This window comes from Syngnathus acus, chromosome 10, assembly GCF_901709675.1.
Source record: "Syngnathus acus chromosome 10, fSynAcu1.2, whole genome shotgun sequence".
NCBI classification, from domain to species: domain Eukaryota; kingdom Metazoa; phylum Chordata; class Actinopteri; order Syngnathiformes; family Syngnathidae; genus Syngnathus; species Syngnathus acus.
Genome location: NC_051095.1, coordinates 21364905 through 21381483, shown reverse-complemented (window position 1 = coordinate 21381483; position 16579 = coordinate 21364905). Strand labels below are relative to the sequence as shown.

Sequence of the window (16579 nt, the reverse complement as noted above, 5' to 3'; positions counted from 1 at the left end):
GGATTCAAATCTCATCTGATTGTAAACGAAATAGTTAATGGATCCTCAATTAGCACATTTTCACTTTTTAGTTTTGGATTTATGGAAAAACATATTGTGTAGCATCTGTAGGCTATGCGTTTTTTCACAAGCCAAAAGTCTTTGCAATCACTGTGTAACAGTTTTTTGCTGCTGAAAATTTGTCTCTCGCTTGATGTTTGTCATGTAGCTGAAATGATTCCACTATTAGCTAATTTTCTAAGTAAACTTTGTTGGGTTGATCAGCTTTGTGGTCAGGTGGAAACAAGGCACTTTTTTACAGTGAACTTGTCAACTGACAGTTCACTTCCTAAAAAAAGTCTTGCACTTTACAAATTATTTGATCAGTTCCTATTTGTTCGTTTAACACAGTGGTTCTTAACCTTTTTCCTTGTTCGCACCCCATTCAATTCACTAACCAGTTCTCGCACCCCTAACCCTAACCCTAAATAATTATTATAATAATAATTGGTTTACTTTACAGCTATAAGGCTTAATTAGCATTATCCCTAATGCCAATTAACACAATGACTTCTTGATTTCCAGAATTTTTCACTTTTTTCAGTTACCTGACCATTATCCCCGAAAAATTGTAAATTTCCCCCAGGGTATCCTCGCACCCCCTAGGAAGCATTCTCCACCCCAGGTTAAGAACCACTGGTTTAACCTGTGTAGTGCAACTTCAAACTGGCTATAAAGATTAAGCAATTTAAAAAACAATAGTTTGGAGGTAATATTCTTTATTATAATCACTCACATAAAATGATAATTTTATTTGAAAAAATAAACTAGCCATAAGATATACTGAAGAATAATTTATTCAAACTTTCATTGCATAAAAACGATATAAAATAAATTATTAAATAGGTTTCCCTGTAAAGTCATAAAACATTGACACCAAGCTATTAATCAGGACCAAACATTCTGACTGACCTAGTCGTTTGTCATATATCAAACAGGAACTTCAAATCTAATCTGCTAAATCAGTGACAGAGTGAACAGACTCCTACGATGTTTCTGAAGTACCTGGTCGCATCCAGGGATCGGTTGAGAAGGATTCTATTGAACTTTGATGTTTGCGATTGAGGTGAGAAATTTGGGGAAGTAAAGAGTCATCGTCAGACAGGTCCACCGTTCCTGAAGATCAGGAAGTTGTAGTCACGCACCGTAATTACCGAAAGCTTTGAACATTTATATTAATAAGTCACAAACTGTACCTGCTGTGTTTGCAGCACGACATGGGGACATCTTTTCCTGGCTTTTTTCCTCATTGCTCGACTCTGCTTCTCGCCGCTTCCTGCTACCGGAGTTGGCGGGGTTGTCTAGTGGTTCCTAATCATTAAAGAATGCAAAACAAAAGATGAGTAATGAGTAAGGTTCCTCAATATTGCATTATAGCAGTAATAATGTCACACGGACACTGGGATGTACATAATATCTGAAATACATAGATCAAGTAAGGTAAAAGTGAGCACCAAAGAATACTCTGACTGTTTGGTCAGCCTCCTCCTTTCCCGTGCTGTGAGCGGTGTCTCTTCAGTCTCTGGGGAACTTGGCACAGGAAAAACATCTCCCAAAGGAGCTGAGCACACCCAAAAGCAGAAATTTGATCTCTATTAATGCCACTCGAGGACATTGGAATGATATAGGACTTGTGCTCTTAAAACCAACACAGCAAGTTGCTTTGAGTCCATCAGTTCAAGTACAGGGCTCATCTCTTACCGAGAAAAGCACTATCAGAGTCGAGGAGAGATCCTCTTGCATGTCTTCCTATCACGCTCTCCTGAAACACAGACAGCGCCATTCAAAACTCTGTACCAAGAGTTTCCAAGAAGTTCACAGGAGAAAACAACCAATTTGTGTCACTCACCCGATCGTTTTGATGAGTTGGGTATACGTCAAAACAGTCTGAAACACAACATGTTTATTTTTTGGCTTCCACAAGCAGCAAGAACAAATTGATCACATTATATTCACAACTGCAAAAAACGGCTCCCAGTTTTCACTCAAGAAATTACAAATGGAAAACCTCATCTGTAACCAGGAACATGCAACAATGCTGGTAAAAATATTGGGGTAGACATTTGTATTTGGTAAAACATTCGCCATTCCTGTATTTTTCTTTTTATCATCAGGACATGGCAGTCTCATGAAGACTAACACAATCAAGAAGGTACAAATCAAGTCAAATGTGAAATTCATTAATGTAGCGTTAAGCACAGAAACGCCTCAAAGGGCTTCACATAGCCACATAAAACTATTTTACAACATTAATTGGAAGCACTGTTCTCGAACCATTTGTGCATGTGGATCTCTGGCTGCTGGGCTTCTGATGCGGATAATTATAAATCTGCCTCCTCCTGCTGGCCACACCCACTCTCTCCATCCTCTCAATATCGACGGAGCTGAGACTTGATTCTCGATCTGGCATGCACATACAAACCAGTCAGTCGTAATTTGCTGCAGTTATCAATTCTAGAAAAAAAATGCAATTAACAACTGAAGTTCATCAACCTGTGTGGAGCTGAAGCGAGTCATGAATTTGAAGCAGATTACTTGGTTCCATATTTCTGGAGTGGGGCTTTCGAACTGGAGCCTGAAGCCGCAGCATCGCCATATTAAAAACATCCACTTGTGGACGTGCGTGTCTGTTTTAATCAAGAGAGGAAGATTTTACATGCTGGAATAGGCCACGCCTCCAACTCTTGTGAGAATAAGCGGTTTGAAAGATCAATGAATGAAATTAATCATTTAAAACTCTATTTACACTGCTATACACATCTGTCCATCACTGCATATACTAGTCAAAAGATACATTAAAAAAAATTCAGCAGAAAGTCACGATACTGTGTCCCAACTTACGATCACATGATCAGATTGGGACATCCCTAGACCTCACAACTCAATAAATTGTTTCATGCCAGGATGGAATTGAAAGAGGACTATTGTGAAACATAAGAGATCTGACCTTCCCGTCATTCCGGAGTCCATTTCATCACAACCGCCCTGATGCAGATGACTTTCAAGTCGCTTTTGCTCAGCGCGAAGCTGCCGACGCAAAGCTGATAGTTCACTGTACACATCACGTTTATTGACTGAAAACAGAAACAATGCATAATATCGTTAATTCTGTGAGACCCACAATAGAATGGGAACACAAAAACGCATTTTGTTGCTGTTCTATGTTTTTCTTATAAAAGCAGTCACATATAAGACAACAGAAAGCTAGATGGGTTATTAATTATTGTGTGGTAGTAGTCTTTGCCGAAATAGTCAAAACTCCAAATCACTCCAAGTGCTATTAATGCACGTCATAAAAGCCTAAATCTAAGTCTGCATTTATGTGAACGTAAGCAGAGTACCACGGGATGGGAAGTTCCCATTTTGATCAAACGGAAGGGCCTTGAATACCGAACCAAATTGGACCCTAAAGGGAGTTCAACTTTAACACCGGATGGATGCGGGAAAAAAGAAAAAATAAAGTTTACAGCGTTTTTACTTTATGATACAAAAGCTCGTTGTGTGTATACACCTGCTGCTCGTTGTTGATTCCTGCAAGCAGGGACAGGGGGGGACTGGCGGCCAAGCAAAGACTTCTCCTGAAGACATGAATGGAAAAAGTAGAAGGGTCATATTTCCAATCAGAATGACCAAGTTACACTTGTGAAAGAAAGGTATTTCTGTTTTACGAGTTACCAACACAGGAAACGTACCATAAAATTTTGTGAATAACACATGTCTATGCCCCCTCCAAAATTACGCTTTAAAAACTGTTCTTTTCTCGATAGTTGTCTTTAGTACGGTCACATGGTTTGCTTGCTCCCTTAATTATCGGAGTGAAGAAATAAAAGTTCCTGTAAATCTCAAACTGCTTTTAAATGTTGGACTTTTAAATTACAGCGTGTGAAGCATATTGAATTACATTATGTATGAAATGTAGTAGGATGCAGAACAACCCTTGGGTGCTGCTGAGGTACTTTGGCACATCTAAACAATTTGAAAACTTGTCATTTCTTAATAAGCCTCCTGTATGAAATCACCCCGCCCCCCCATTATTTTTTTTATGAGCTTTTACAGTATTCTTGCTCTTCACTGTATACGCATGTGTGAGACTCACTGAGCGTGGAGGAGAGGAGTGACGGGTCTCAACAACGGGAGACTGGGGGCTCTTTTGCAGAGTGGGAACTGGAGTGGACAACTCCCGCTTGACCTAAAGCCACAGGAGAAATGGTAAACATGACACATAGGGGGAAATCTATTTACTATACTCTTGTAAATTTCATTGTGACACATTTTTTTTTCTTTTAGGACACTTAATACTGTACTACCAATGATGGCTACTAAACTATGAATTGCAGGCTACAAGTAACTGAATTGCAGGCTACAAGTAACCAAGCAAAGACCAGAGTAAACGTACCTGAGCAAGCTTCTCTTGTTCACGTTTCTTCTGTGCTGCTTTCTCCCTCTCTTCAGTCTTCTTTTTTTCAGCTTCTATATCCTTCTGTTCCCTGGCCTTTTCCTGTGATGCAGATTGCAGCCACCTCACAAAATGATCCAGAATCAAGTTTTGGGGCATTGTGCTTTTGTACAAAAGTCAACACACCTTTAATAGCGCTTTTTGTTTCTGCTTCTCTTGTTCTTCTTCATACTCCCTCTTGATCCGAGCCATATCCTCTGCCACTTTCCTCTCTAGCTTTTCATCCTCCAGTCTGTTCCGTTCTCTTTCCTCTGCCTGTTTTTGCAGCTTCTCCTCTATCTGAAAGCAAAGGCAGTTGAAAATATCTTTACCTAGATTCAAAATCATGAAGCAGCTTTCTGGATAGGTACGCCAAATGGAGCTTGGAGGGGTGAGGGAAAATCTTTGTGAAGGACAATGGTGTCTGATTTCAATCTGTATGTCTCTGCACATAAGCAGCCGTACAAAATCTCCACATGATGGACTAATATTGGACCTGACTAACATCCAAACCTGTATGCAGTGTAGCAATCACTCACACAGTCTTTCAGGTCAACATCAACTCTCAATTCTGAGCTTGAAAAAAAAAAAGCCACATTGGCCTCATTAGCTTTTCTAGGAAGAACTTTTTGAACCAACATAGCTTTAGGAGATACCTGCTTTTTCAGGTAAGCTTTGTACTCTTGCTCCTCAGGTTGTTGCTGTTTAGGCTTAGACACAGTGCCCGGGGCAATCTGGGGCATTTGAACATTGTTGAATCCTAACACACGTACGCACGCAAAAAGGAAAAAAAGTCAAGCAGTTAATATTTCAGCATAGAAGTTTAAAGCTGAACAATCAGTGCATTAGAATGCAATTTCCAAATCACGAAGGAATGCAATTTCCAAATCACGAAGGCTTTAATTTGGGGGGGGAAGTCAGTAGGCCTTATTGTTATAAAAACATATTTGTGTTGTGTCTGGATAGGTTTAGTGCTTAGGGAACGCAGTCCACAAGTTTACATGGATTGGTTTTTTTTTTTACATACAGTATATTTTTTATAGTGTATTTCAAGCAAGATCATACAGTCATTTTCTTCTCATGCTGGAGAGGACAGCTATAGTGTTAAAAAGAATATTATAATATTATTAGTGCGTTACAGTATGACCGTCATGGATACTTCTTTCTCTACAGTACCAGAGATCTTGTCGTTCGGATTCTCAGCTGGGCCGGCTGCAAACACAACTGGGGCTTCCTGTTGCTGTTCCAGGTTAGTGTGAGCGTCTTCAATCAACTTGTCTAGCTGGTGGCCTGCAAAAGGAAATTACCTTCAAAATACTGGTTACATGCATTGGTTTGTTGTTGTTTTTTTAGAAGATCAATTTGCATTTCAAGCTAACAGAAAATTAAATGATAATGCAATTTCTACATGTGTCCTTCTATACTGCATGTAAAATAACTTCAACATTAGTCCTCTTTACGTGTCTGAGTAAGAAATGGAGCATTAAAACAATAAAACTAATATATAAATAATGGTGCATGTTAAGGACTCCAGCTGATCTTTTTTTATTACTATTATTTTACTGGGAGCACCATGGCTCCTAACCGGAAAATTTAGGATCACAAGTAGAACATTTTGGGACACACACTGTCAATTAAGTTGCAAAGTATAAATATCACTTTTCCACTGATACTGTTAATACTGATAAATTGGGTAAATGTGGTGCAAATGTTTGTCAGCAACAAATCACAAATACCACTAATAACACTAATAATAATAACAACAACAACAACACTACAATTAACTTACATGTCTCAAATTTTGGGGTGAAAATGCAACAGTTTATCGGCAGAAGGACCCCTGCCTGATATTAGATATCCAAAATAATTTACAATTTCTCTATCTTGTGAAAGCTAGGTAGACAGGGCCAAAGAGAGAGTTTACATAGAGATAGTTTTAGATGGAGAACGAGATAAATTACAGTTAAGGATTAATAACTATACAAGCTCCAGCACTATTGTCATGGATAATTTGCATTGCTACATTACCAGAGATGCTGATGTTAGGGTTGGAGTATTCAACTGGGAAGGTGGCTGTCACAGCTGGGGCTCTCTGCTGCTGTTTTGGGTTACTGCAGGCTTCTACGTTCAACTTGTGCATCTGCTTGAGGTCAGCTGGCCATGTGAAAACAAAGGCTTACTATTATATGTGAACAAAAGAGAGTAGTGTAGTTATCAAATTGGGTATTATTAGGCAAAACGTTGAGGGTAACAGTAGGACAGACCAATGAGATTTCCTGTACTGTCTTTGAGTGGAGCTCCACCTCCACCTCGCCCCCAAGGCTGATGCCTCTTCATGTCAGCTTCGATCTTGGCATCGTAGCGCTCCCGCTCCTCCCTCTCTATGCGCTTCCGCTCTTGTTGCTCCTGAATCTTAAAAATAAACAGCGTTTCTTTAGTCAGCTGAAAATCCTGCAACGCTACTCATGCTCAAACCAGTGATTCACCATAAATATTTACGGCAAGACTTTTTTTATTCCATTTGACCAAATAAATAGATCATACATTAAGAATTACCATTGGACAACAAAAGTCCATTTCTATACAAGGATAAAAGATGCGATCGGGGGTAATAGGGTCCTATACAACAAATGACGAGAGGCACTACAGAAAAAACAAAGGGATTGGGACAGTGTTGGTGTGGCACAGGAGCATTTAACATCTGACAGTATAACAAACACATCTAATAAATACATGTCTTTAGAAGTGGGGATCCAAGGATAGTATAGGGCTGGTCTTAAATTGATTTTACCTTGTTCAATAGCTTGCTGCTCCTTTCCCTGGCATCGTTCTGCCAACATGTCGCAAACTAAGATGCAATGAATCAATGAATCTCAACCTCGTCAAACTTCTCTTCAACCACCTCACATTTTCATACAGTACGTATGTGCAGGTCATATACATTCATTCCCATTTATATAAATTAAAAAATTGGTCGGACCCAGCGTTTCATCAACAGAGCTGTGAATTAGGAATACATCTCCATGATGTTCAGCCTGATATGAGGGCTGCAACTAATTATTTTTAAATAATCGATTAATACAATCCATCCCTTATTCAAAATCAGAATATAACCAGAATATTTTATATTGAAAATATTGGAAATGTACAAACAACATTCTTCCGGTATGGCGCCGTAAGTGGCTGCCTCCCAGCAGTGTTCTCTCTTTTCCTCTTTATTTCCTTCTTTTCTCCTTTTTCTTTCTGTCTTTTTGTCCATTCGGCGATGCTGGTGCCTTCTACCGCACCTCGGTATCTCTTCGGATCGGGTGTTTTTTTATTTATTTTTTTCTTTGTGGGACCGTGATCATCGGTCGGGGCCGGCGTATCTCTACGACGGCTTCCTGCTTATCCGGCCAGTGATGACCGGGTCCCGCGCCTTGGCCCCTGTGGGAAGTCCGCTCCCTCGTCGGAACCAACGACTTTCGCCATGCTAGCCCCGTGGTGACCATCTGCACGTGCACCCGACTGGATGCCCAGGACGCTGCTCACACGCTTGCCTGCTTTGTGATGTTTTTCACCGATTCGCGACCACGGTCCATTGGGCGCCGTTGAACTGGACTGCCCTTACACCTGTCTATGGACCCCGTGGAGGCTATTTTGTGTGTTTTGGGGTGTTCTCTTGTATTGAGGGGTGCTGGTTGGCCGCTGTTACTTTTTTTCCTTTGTCTTTTGGCTTTGTTTTTGCTTTGATGGCTTTTATCTTGTGCACTTTCTTGACTTTCTTTGTGGCGCCGTTGTGTGGCAGCCTTATGAGAGCCTATTGAGTTGCGCTCATGCCATCTGTGTGTCTTTTGTATGCCCACTCTGTGGTATGAATACTGCTGGGGCCTGAATTTCCCCACCCCTGGGGATCAATAAATATTCAATCAATCAATCAATCAATGTCATGATTTAGTTGCTGGTTTGGTCCCTAACATCTGTGATAAAAATCAGCATTGTTTTCCCAAAGTAAAAGCAGATGCAAATGTTGAAATAAATGTCTGTCTGCTTTCATGGAGGGTAACTGAATTCAAAATGTTTACTGTTCAGACGCTGAAATTCTGAGGACTTGGACAATAAGATTTCTTAATGATTCATCAATTATCAAAATATTGATTAATTTGATAAATGTTGCTAATCAATTGTTATGGCTCCAAGTCAGTGATTCTCAACCAGTGTGCTGTTGCGCGGTAGTGTGCTGTGAGAAATAGTCAGGTGTGTGCAGATTTCATCCAATGTCAATTATTTTGACAAAATATTATATAGAGAAAGAGCACGAGAGAGAGATTGACAGATATAGATATCTATGCCAGCCAAGTATATGATAAGACAAAACAATAAAATGCAGGCGGCACGGTGGGGCACTGGTTAGCACGTCCGCCTCACAGTTCAGAGGGTGCGGATTCGATCCCACCTCCGGCCTTGTGTGGAGTTTGCATGTTCTCCCCGTGCCTGCGTAGGTTTTCTCCGGGCATTCCGGTTTCCTCCCACATGCCAAAAACATGCATGGTAGGCTGATTAAGCACTCCAAATTGCCCGGATGGAGTGCGGGTGGTCGTGTGTCTGTCTATGTGTGCCCTGCAATTGGCTGGCAATCGGTTCAGGGTGTCCCCCGCCTACTGCCCCGATGACTGCTGGGATAGGCTCCAGCGCGCCCGCGACCCCCATGGGGACAAGTGGGACAGAAAATGGATGGCTGGATGGATGGCTGGATGGACAATAAAATGCTCTGCCACTACATGCATCATCAACCTGTATAAGCACTTTTTGTGAATCGTTTTGTTAAGCGGTGTGCTGTGAATTGTTTTCCAATGTGCAGAATGTGCGTGCCTTGGTTCAATAAAGATTTAGAAACACGGCTCGAGATATTATTCATTCAAAAACAGCCATTGTAATTGTCAGAAAAAAAAAGTTCACTAGTCTCTAGTCAATAGGGAAATTTAAGGTGAGAATAAGATTTCATAGAACATGCTATTTTTAAAATCCCTTCATCATATACAATGAGGCTGATATATTGGCACACAGTGCTAGCTGACAACCGTTACGTATGTATGAATGTCAGCATGCTCATTTGATATGAATTTCTACAGTACAACTTACCTGTTTTTTCAGGGATTCTGCGTAGTCCAAAGTCTTTTCCCTTGTTGACCTGGACCTCTCTGGAAGCATAATCCCAGTATGGGGACCTGTTGTAATCGTCTCGGTATTGGGCCTGCCAGGAAGAAAAATAATAATTATTTACAATTCAAAGGTCATTTATTTTGCCATAATAAGGCTCTATCAATTAACCTATTAATGTACAGCATTGAGAATTTGTAATGTGATCTGGCTCATTGTAAGCCACCATACTGCAGCCTCGAAGACTAACAACATTTAAGGATTACATTGAGGCTAAACTGACTTAAACAGAGAAGCGGGAATGTTTACAGTGGTGAGGACTCAGGGAAACTGCTCCCACTTTGCGGGCTTGAGTCACCAAGCTGACTTGGCCCATCTCCTCCAGGTGACATGTTGTAGTAAATCAGGGGAAGTCCCATAGCAGGGTAAGGCAAATGACCGTCTAAAGAGGGAGACAGATCAAAATTGTGAGGTTGACTATGTTTAAGATGAAAGTGTGGTTCCTAATCAACAGAAGAGTTTAATACTCACAATGGGCAAGGTTTGGGTCAGGCAGATTTCTGTTGTTGTTGTAGTAGTAATGGGGCTGTGGATAGGGACCGCTGAATGCTTCATTGCCTGCATGAGCGGAATGAAGAGGGGGGAAAGGAATTCTGAAGAATGAAGCAAAGTTGAATTAATCTTTTTGTCATATTCAAAGGATTTTAAGTCATTAGATCTACAGCAACAGGTCAAACTAAAACAAATTTTAAAAAATTCACAGGCCAGAAGTTACCCTCCCTGATCTATTCGTCTATCAGGAGGTGCAGCCCTCTGGTTAAGTCATACCAATAATGTTTCCAACAATTAGAGAAGAAAAAAGGTTACAAACAATGCATACCTGGAAGCGCCCATTGCTCTAGGGAAGGGGCGGCCAACAGGCAGTCTATCGGGAGTTGGCCCATCTCCATGGCACTCAATGAGCGGAGATTGAAAGGCTCCATGTGGTAAATCAGGTGGAGGCATCAGCCTGCCGTTAACGCTTGGCTTGTCATGATTAGGGAAGCTGGATGATGATGATGTTTCGCTTTGACCCAACATGGAATGCCGTGACAGCTGAGACTCTTTTCTCTTGCTCAGTCCAAACTGCCTGATTCGGTTGGGCTAATGTGTGGAGACAAACAAACAAATTTGCTATGACCAGATTGGCTTCGGTGGCTATCTCACATCAGCATAAGCCATAGAGCTCTGTTCAGTATTGATGGGCAGTGTAGATGTAATCTACAAATGTGATACTTGTCAAAAAAAAAAAAAAAAAACATTTTTGTTTTTTTTGTAAAGGTAGGGCAGTGACGTGCGGTGATGTTCATGACTGGGAGGCACTGACGTCATCTGGTGTGCAGTCTTCAACCAAAATAGAAACTAAGTACAAATGATTACATTACAACATTGAAGATCATGAGAATACAGTACAGTGTCTTTTCATAGGCGCAAAAGGAAATTACCTCGTTGCCTCTTGCCAAAGTTGCTTATCTAAGACTGAAGACTTCAGATGTGTTACTTTCTGTAGTTTTGGCCTGTCATGGACATAGTCTTTCACTTCTTTGTGTCCCGAAGACCTTTTCAAAGTCTCAGTCTTCCTGACACATCTCACTTTGTGAATCACTTTGCCTGACGGTAGCTATTAAAGCTTTATGACATGGAGATGATTACCTAAGAGCAAATGTCATTTAAGAGCTTTGTGACCTAAACGTATGTCATTTACATTGCCCACTAATATACTTGTTTACACTGATGGAAAAGATGCCCAATTCAAATTTTTTGTTAAATACCATCTTTTTGTGTGGTCGTTCTCATTAAAACAATAAAAAGAAGAAAAGAAAAAGTGACTTAATGTGGACGGAATTGGTCCTTCAAGTGGCACACACTGGGCAAAAAAACACCTGCAGTATGAACAATGCCAATCCCTACTATACTGTACCACAATTCGAGATTTTAAAAAGAGTTATAGCCCCCCTAGGGAGCTTTTCAGTTTTTGTTGATTATAGCAGCGCCACAAGGACAAAAGCGGTAGTGTTTTGGCTGAAGTCGACCACATTTCCCATGAGTGCCACTGTGCAGTGACGGAATTCTTACTTAAACTAGAGCTGGGAGTGACAAGTGACTTGAAGCAAGGCTGTTTTGCCTTTTATTTGGAGCATTATTTACTAACTGGACACATGCACTACGATGAAAAAAATATACAAGTACCCCTTCATTTTAGATAGAACATCTGCGTCCGATCGCAGAACCTGTGATGGCGTGTCCGCACAGTACATTGCGATGACAACGCTTAAATGTTATATTGTGCAGCGCTACATCAGACATATGCTGACCTGTTTCTCTGGATCGTTCACCCCAGTTGCAGCAACATTTAGCTCCAAATCTTTTTCCCTGTACAAAGTATACATTTAGTATATGGTTAAACATATAATACTTGAGCGGCGCACCAATAAATCAATTAACTGTCAAATAATTGATTATCAAATTATTGATTGTTGGGAACCATTGCTAAAATTAAAACTATCCAAATCCTCGGACTTTCAACTGAAAATATTCAGATGTCTGTAGCCCTGCAGGAAAGCAGACTGAAAAATGCTTCCTTTCCTCGTAGTGCCTGAAAGACTGGAGCTCCAGCATTCCTTTTTTTGGGGAACTCTGAATAACAGAACATTGATTTTCCTAACAGTCAGAGTGAAGCAGTGCGCCCTCCAAACATATTTTCGAACGCACCCACGATTAGGGAAAGGGGGATGTTCGGGGTGAATGTACTTTTGCACTAGTTGTAGTTGTTTCAATATCCCCAAAAAACATGACCTGTGCTTCAATTTTTATAAGCTTTTTCTTCATAATGATTTTTTTTTTTTTACTAATACCACATACTACAAATCCAATACAATTTTCAATAATTTTCAGAATAGTATTATGTTATGTACTCTGGATGGTTAGCACATATCCCTAACAGTTCAGAGGTTCTGGGTTTGGCTCAGTTCAGACCCTTCTGTGTGGAGCTTGCATTGCATTTAATTTGAGATACATTTCATGCAACAACTTGTGCATTTATTCAGGGCTCCGTGCACTCGTGATTGTAGTTCAAGCATTCTGAGCTTTTAAATTCCTTGATACATTAACTTGTTTACATGTGAATGTGTTTTGTTAGCATGAATCATAAATCAGTCAAAATCAAGCTCAGTTAAGACTTGCCTCTGTTTGTTTCTGTGCTGCTCAGCTATCTGTTCCTGCAGCTCCTCTCTGTAGCGCTCTTTCCTCCTTTGTAAGGTTTCATCTGTATGAATTTCTCCTGAAAAAAATGTGTTTGTATCAAAAACTTCATTCATTAGCTGCGTCCTACAAGTCCTTTTTACCAATTAAAAGACTGGTCGAAAATTCAGCATCATCAGCTTTGATCAGTGCTCTTGATCGTCTGCCTTGGCCGACAAAACCTGAAGGACTGTCCCTCTCTTCCCTGAAAAAAAGCCCAAACTTAACAGAACATCCAGAAAAAGAAACAGTTGAAAAGCTATGTATTCTAACTACCTGCCATGAACCTTTTTGGGTTGTGGCTTCTTGTAACTGCAGTCCAACCCCATTCGCCTGCTACTTCTGAGCTCTGTGTACTGCTCTTCCTCCAACTCCTGGTCCACAGGCGTCGTCTCTCGTCGCCTGACCTGATGTATGGGACTCTCAGGAGGGGAAAGACCGCTGCAAGATTCCTTACGGACTTCTGTTAGAGTGCCTACGTCCCTCCGTGAAAGGGGTTGCTGTCTGAGGACACCCGCTTGCTACAAAAAGACGGATATACACAGATTTCTTTTTAATGATACAAAGTTCAATTATTCCTCGTGTTGTTTTTTATTTTTTTTTTTAACTTCCAAGTGGTCAAGATATTCAACAGTCACAATTGCATGGGTGGTGCTTGTGCATTAGTAAATGGTTAATTACATCTTGACGATAAATGCAGGCTAACACAGCTGTATCAATTCATTTTTTCAAACTGTGCAAGTTGCAGGTCATTGCAGAGGAAGTTGAAAATTACACAGAACGAGTGTCATTATTTGGGCACGTGGGAATTTTATCTGTAAAAAATCATGACTTTTATGTAAGCACTGCTAAATCTGTCACCTGTGCAATGTAGTTTCTGTAGTCCATACGAAGCTCATGCTGAAGCCTGTCTTTCTTCTTTTGGTATTCCACACCAAGGGGAAGACCCACATTGCTGCTTTCCACTGACAGAAACACACCAAACAATATTTTAATACTTCATTGGAGGGATTTCAAAACAAGACAAATACAATTTTACCATTTTACAGTGGCTATCCTTGGCTCATATAATCCGTCGCTGTGCATATGTTTCCCATTAAATAATCAAATTTGCAAACAAAACATGACTTGACTGAAACATTAAAAAAGTGTTATAATGCTGATTGATTGCTTAACATTATTTGAGTATGTGAGGAGACGAGCAGTATAAACCACAGGACCTTCCACTCCAGATGACCTTTTTAAAGCCGAGGCAGTACCTGCATTGTCACTGTGGAGATCTGATGAAAATGTGACAAATTTGCTGAAATGGCAAATTTACTGCAACAAACACATCACAGGGAACTGAAATTAACAATGAGAATTAGTGTACCTTTCTTCTGAGCAGTTAATCCAGGGGGGATGTTCTCCTTGAGCAGGGACCCATAGCTTCTATGAGGTTTTTCCTGTCAGATGAAAAGCAAAATATTTTCAATGACAAAATTAGATCATTTATAAAAAAAAACATCTAAAATAATATAGTATTCATTTGAGCTTTTCCACAAACATTTGACTCTGCTGATTACCTTTGATCACAATGCGTTATCAAATCATCGTCATTGTTTGAAAAGTGTATCCTAATTCGGATGAATATGCCAACTCACCTGAATTTCCATGTATGGAGGGTCATGTTCCAAACTAGCTCTGTCTTGGGCCAGTCTTGCTTTACGCTCCCTGATGAAGAGCTCAAGCTCATCTTCCATCTCTACCTGGCAAAAGGTATTAACGTACCACCTGAAATTGTAAAAATACTGTCATGGAAAAAAAACATGTCCAGAAAGTGTAATTTCCACTCTTTTCTTTTGTATTTATCCTAGGATTTTCCATGAATTTTTCATCTGCGACAGCACGACAGTAGTTACCAGTCTGTTTTCAATTGTACTTCATATTTTGTACAATGAACCACCCTGCTTAAAAAACAAACATAATTTACCCCAAAAGAGCCATTCAAAAGAATGACTTATTTATTAATGTATAATGATCCTAGTGAGGAAGAGCGGTTCAGAAAAGAGGTGGCTGGATGCATTGTTGTTGAAGCACAAAAGGAAATATAATTGGGTATTTAACTTTTATGACCACTTTCTAATTTTTTAAAATCCTACTGCGAAATATACTGCAGTGACGGCGTCCTGTGGTAAAGTTCTTGACAAAAAGTTAAAAATAAGGAATTTGAAATAAACTGCTGTGAATTTCTTAGGTTGGCAGACTGGCGGCTTTGTCTTTATAGAAGAGTGGCAAGAAGAAGACTGTTTCTCCCAAAAAACACAAGACTTGCTACAAGCCACCTGGAAGACACAATAAAGGTGAAAGAAGGTGCTCTAGTCAGATAAGACTAAAATTGAACTTGAGGGGCAAAATTGAACGACTTAGTGAGCGAATCTTTTGAAGTATTTTTTAATGAACTGATTTTAATAATTCGATTCACTCATAAGAGTTGTAATGTCCATCACTACTCATCCCCCACGCAAAAAAAAAAAAACACCGGCTACTGCCTCGTTATATTTCCGTTGTCTGGCAACCACAGGCAGAAGCACCGAACAGTAAGCCATGGTGAGCAACAAACGGCGTTAAGACGCTATAAATAGTAGCAAGTGCAGCTTTTATCTTGTTGGTAGGCCTACTAACAATTAAGACTGTGGTTTGTTGTATGTTGTACAAGCTAATACAACCCCATATCTTTGGTTTAGCTACCTTCCTTCTTGAACCAAATAATCAAGGCAAACATTTAAACTAACAAAGCTAACTCGTACATTAAAATATTGGGATGTTAACGTCTCACGCTGTTCACCAACTTTGACCATAAATTCGTTTGATGCGACTACCTACCTTGTGGAATGGTTTGTCGCTCTGTTTTGTGGCGCCTTGTCATAAACACTCACGAAGCGAGAATGTCAATGTAGATTCCTGTGTAACCTGTCGAAATAAAATTCAAAGTTGCAGGCAAACTGACAGAATGGAAGTCAAAGATAACTTTTATTTTGAAAACACGATGCTGCACTTCCTATGTTACATACTTCATCATGACGGAATAAAACTCTGGGAGACAGTGGCAACTCGCACTGTTTCTGGGTTACTGTGAAGCAGCGACCCCCAAACTTTTTAGCACCACGGACCGGATTTTTGTCAGACAATAATTTCACGGACCGGTGTTTGATGACGTCGCGATTTTTGCGAAGAAAACATCTAAAAACAATTCGAGAAAAAACAAATCAAATCAAATGTCGAAAGTACAGAAGAGGATTAGGGCCAGTGACGAGAAAAAAAAGGGGCGACAGGATTCTGTCTTTTTTTCTCAGAATTCTGAATATAAAGTGAGAATTCCCACTTTAAAGTCAGAATTATGAGAATAAAGTCAGGATTCTGACTTTAAAGTCAGGAAGTGGGAATTCTGACTTTATTCTCAGAATTCTGACTTTAAAGTGGGAATTCTCACTTAAATGTCAGAATTCTGAAAATAAAGTCAGAATTAAGTCAGAATTCTGACTTTAAAGAGGTTGCATTCAACACGTTGTCACCTGACTTTAAAGTCAGAATTCTGAGAATAAAGTGAGAATTCCCACTTTAAAGTCAGAATTCTGACTTTAAAGTCAGTAAATGGGAATTATTCACTTTAAAGTCAGAATTCTGACTTTTTTTCTTCACTGGCCC

At 40.0% G+C, this 16579-nt stretch overlaps 1 protein-coding gene across 11 annotated transcripts; it reads right to left on the bottom strand.

Moving 5' to 3' along the window:
- Window positions 1–818: 818 nt before the first annotated feature.
- LOC119128505 (centrosome and spindle pole associated protein 1-like) lies at window positions 819–15838 on the bottom strand. 11 transcript variants are annotated; one of them, XM_037260975.1, is made up of 31 exons: window positions 15758–15838; window positions 14536–14665; window positions 14265–14337; window positions 14113–14172; window positions 13754–13857; window positions 13169–13413; window positions 12997–13097; window positions 12836–12932; window positions 11968–12025; window positions 10494–10756; window positions 10145–10266; window positions 9923–10055; window positions 9596–9707; window positions 7266–7322; window positions 6739–6886; window positions 6503–6628; window positions 5651–5764; window positions 5131–5234; window positions 4622–4774; window positions 4436–4537; window positions 4136–4228; window positions 3551–3617; window positions 2987–3113; window positions 2533–2666; window positions 2401–2442; window positions 2314–2349; window positions 1889–1926; window positions 1741–1801; window positions 1494–1600; window positions 1236–1350; window positions 819–1155 (listed from the first exon to the last, which is right to left on the bottom strand). In XM_037260975.1, the coding sequence occupies exons 2-31, from the start codon at window positions 14632–14634 to the stop codon at window positions 1025–1027; spliced, it is 3222 nt and encodes a 1073-aa protein (XP_037116870.1). In that variant the 5' UTR covers window positions 14635–14665; window positions 15758–15838; the 3' UTR covers window positions 819–1024. The 11 variants fall into 11 exon arrangements, with proteins under 11 accessions (XP_037116870.1, XP_037116868.1, XP_037116869.1 ...); XM_037260973.1 differs by having other exon boundaries at window positions 2314–2442; XM_037260974.1 differs by having other exon boundaries at window positions 2314–2442; window positions 14152–14172.
- Between the last annotated feature and the right edge of the window lie 741 nt (window positions 15839–16579).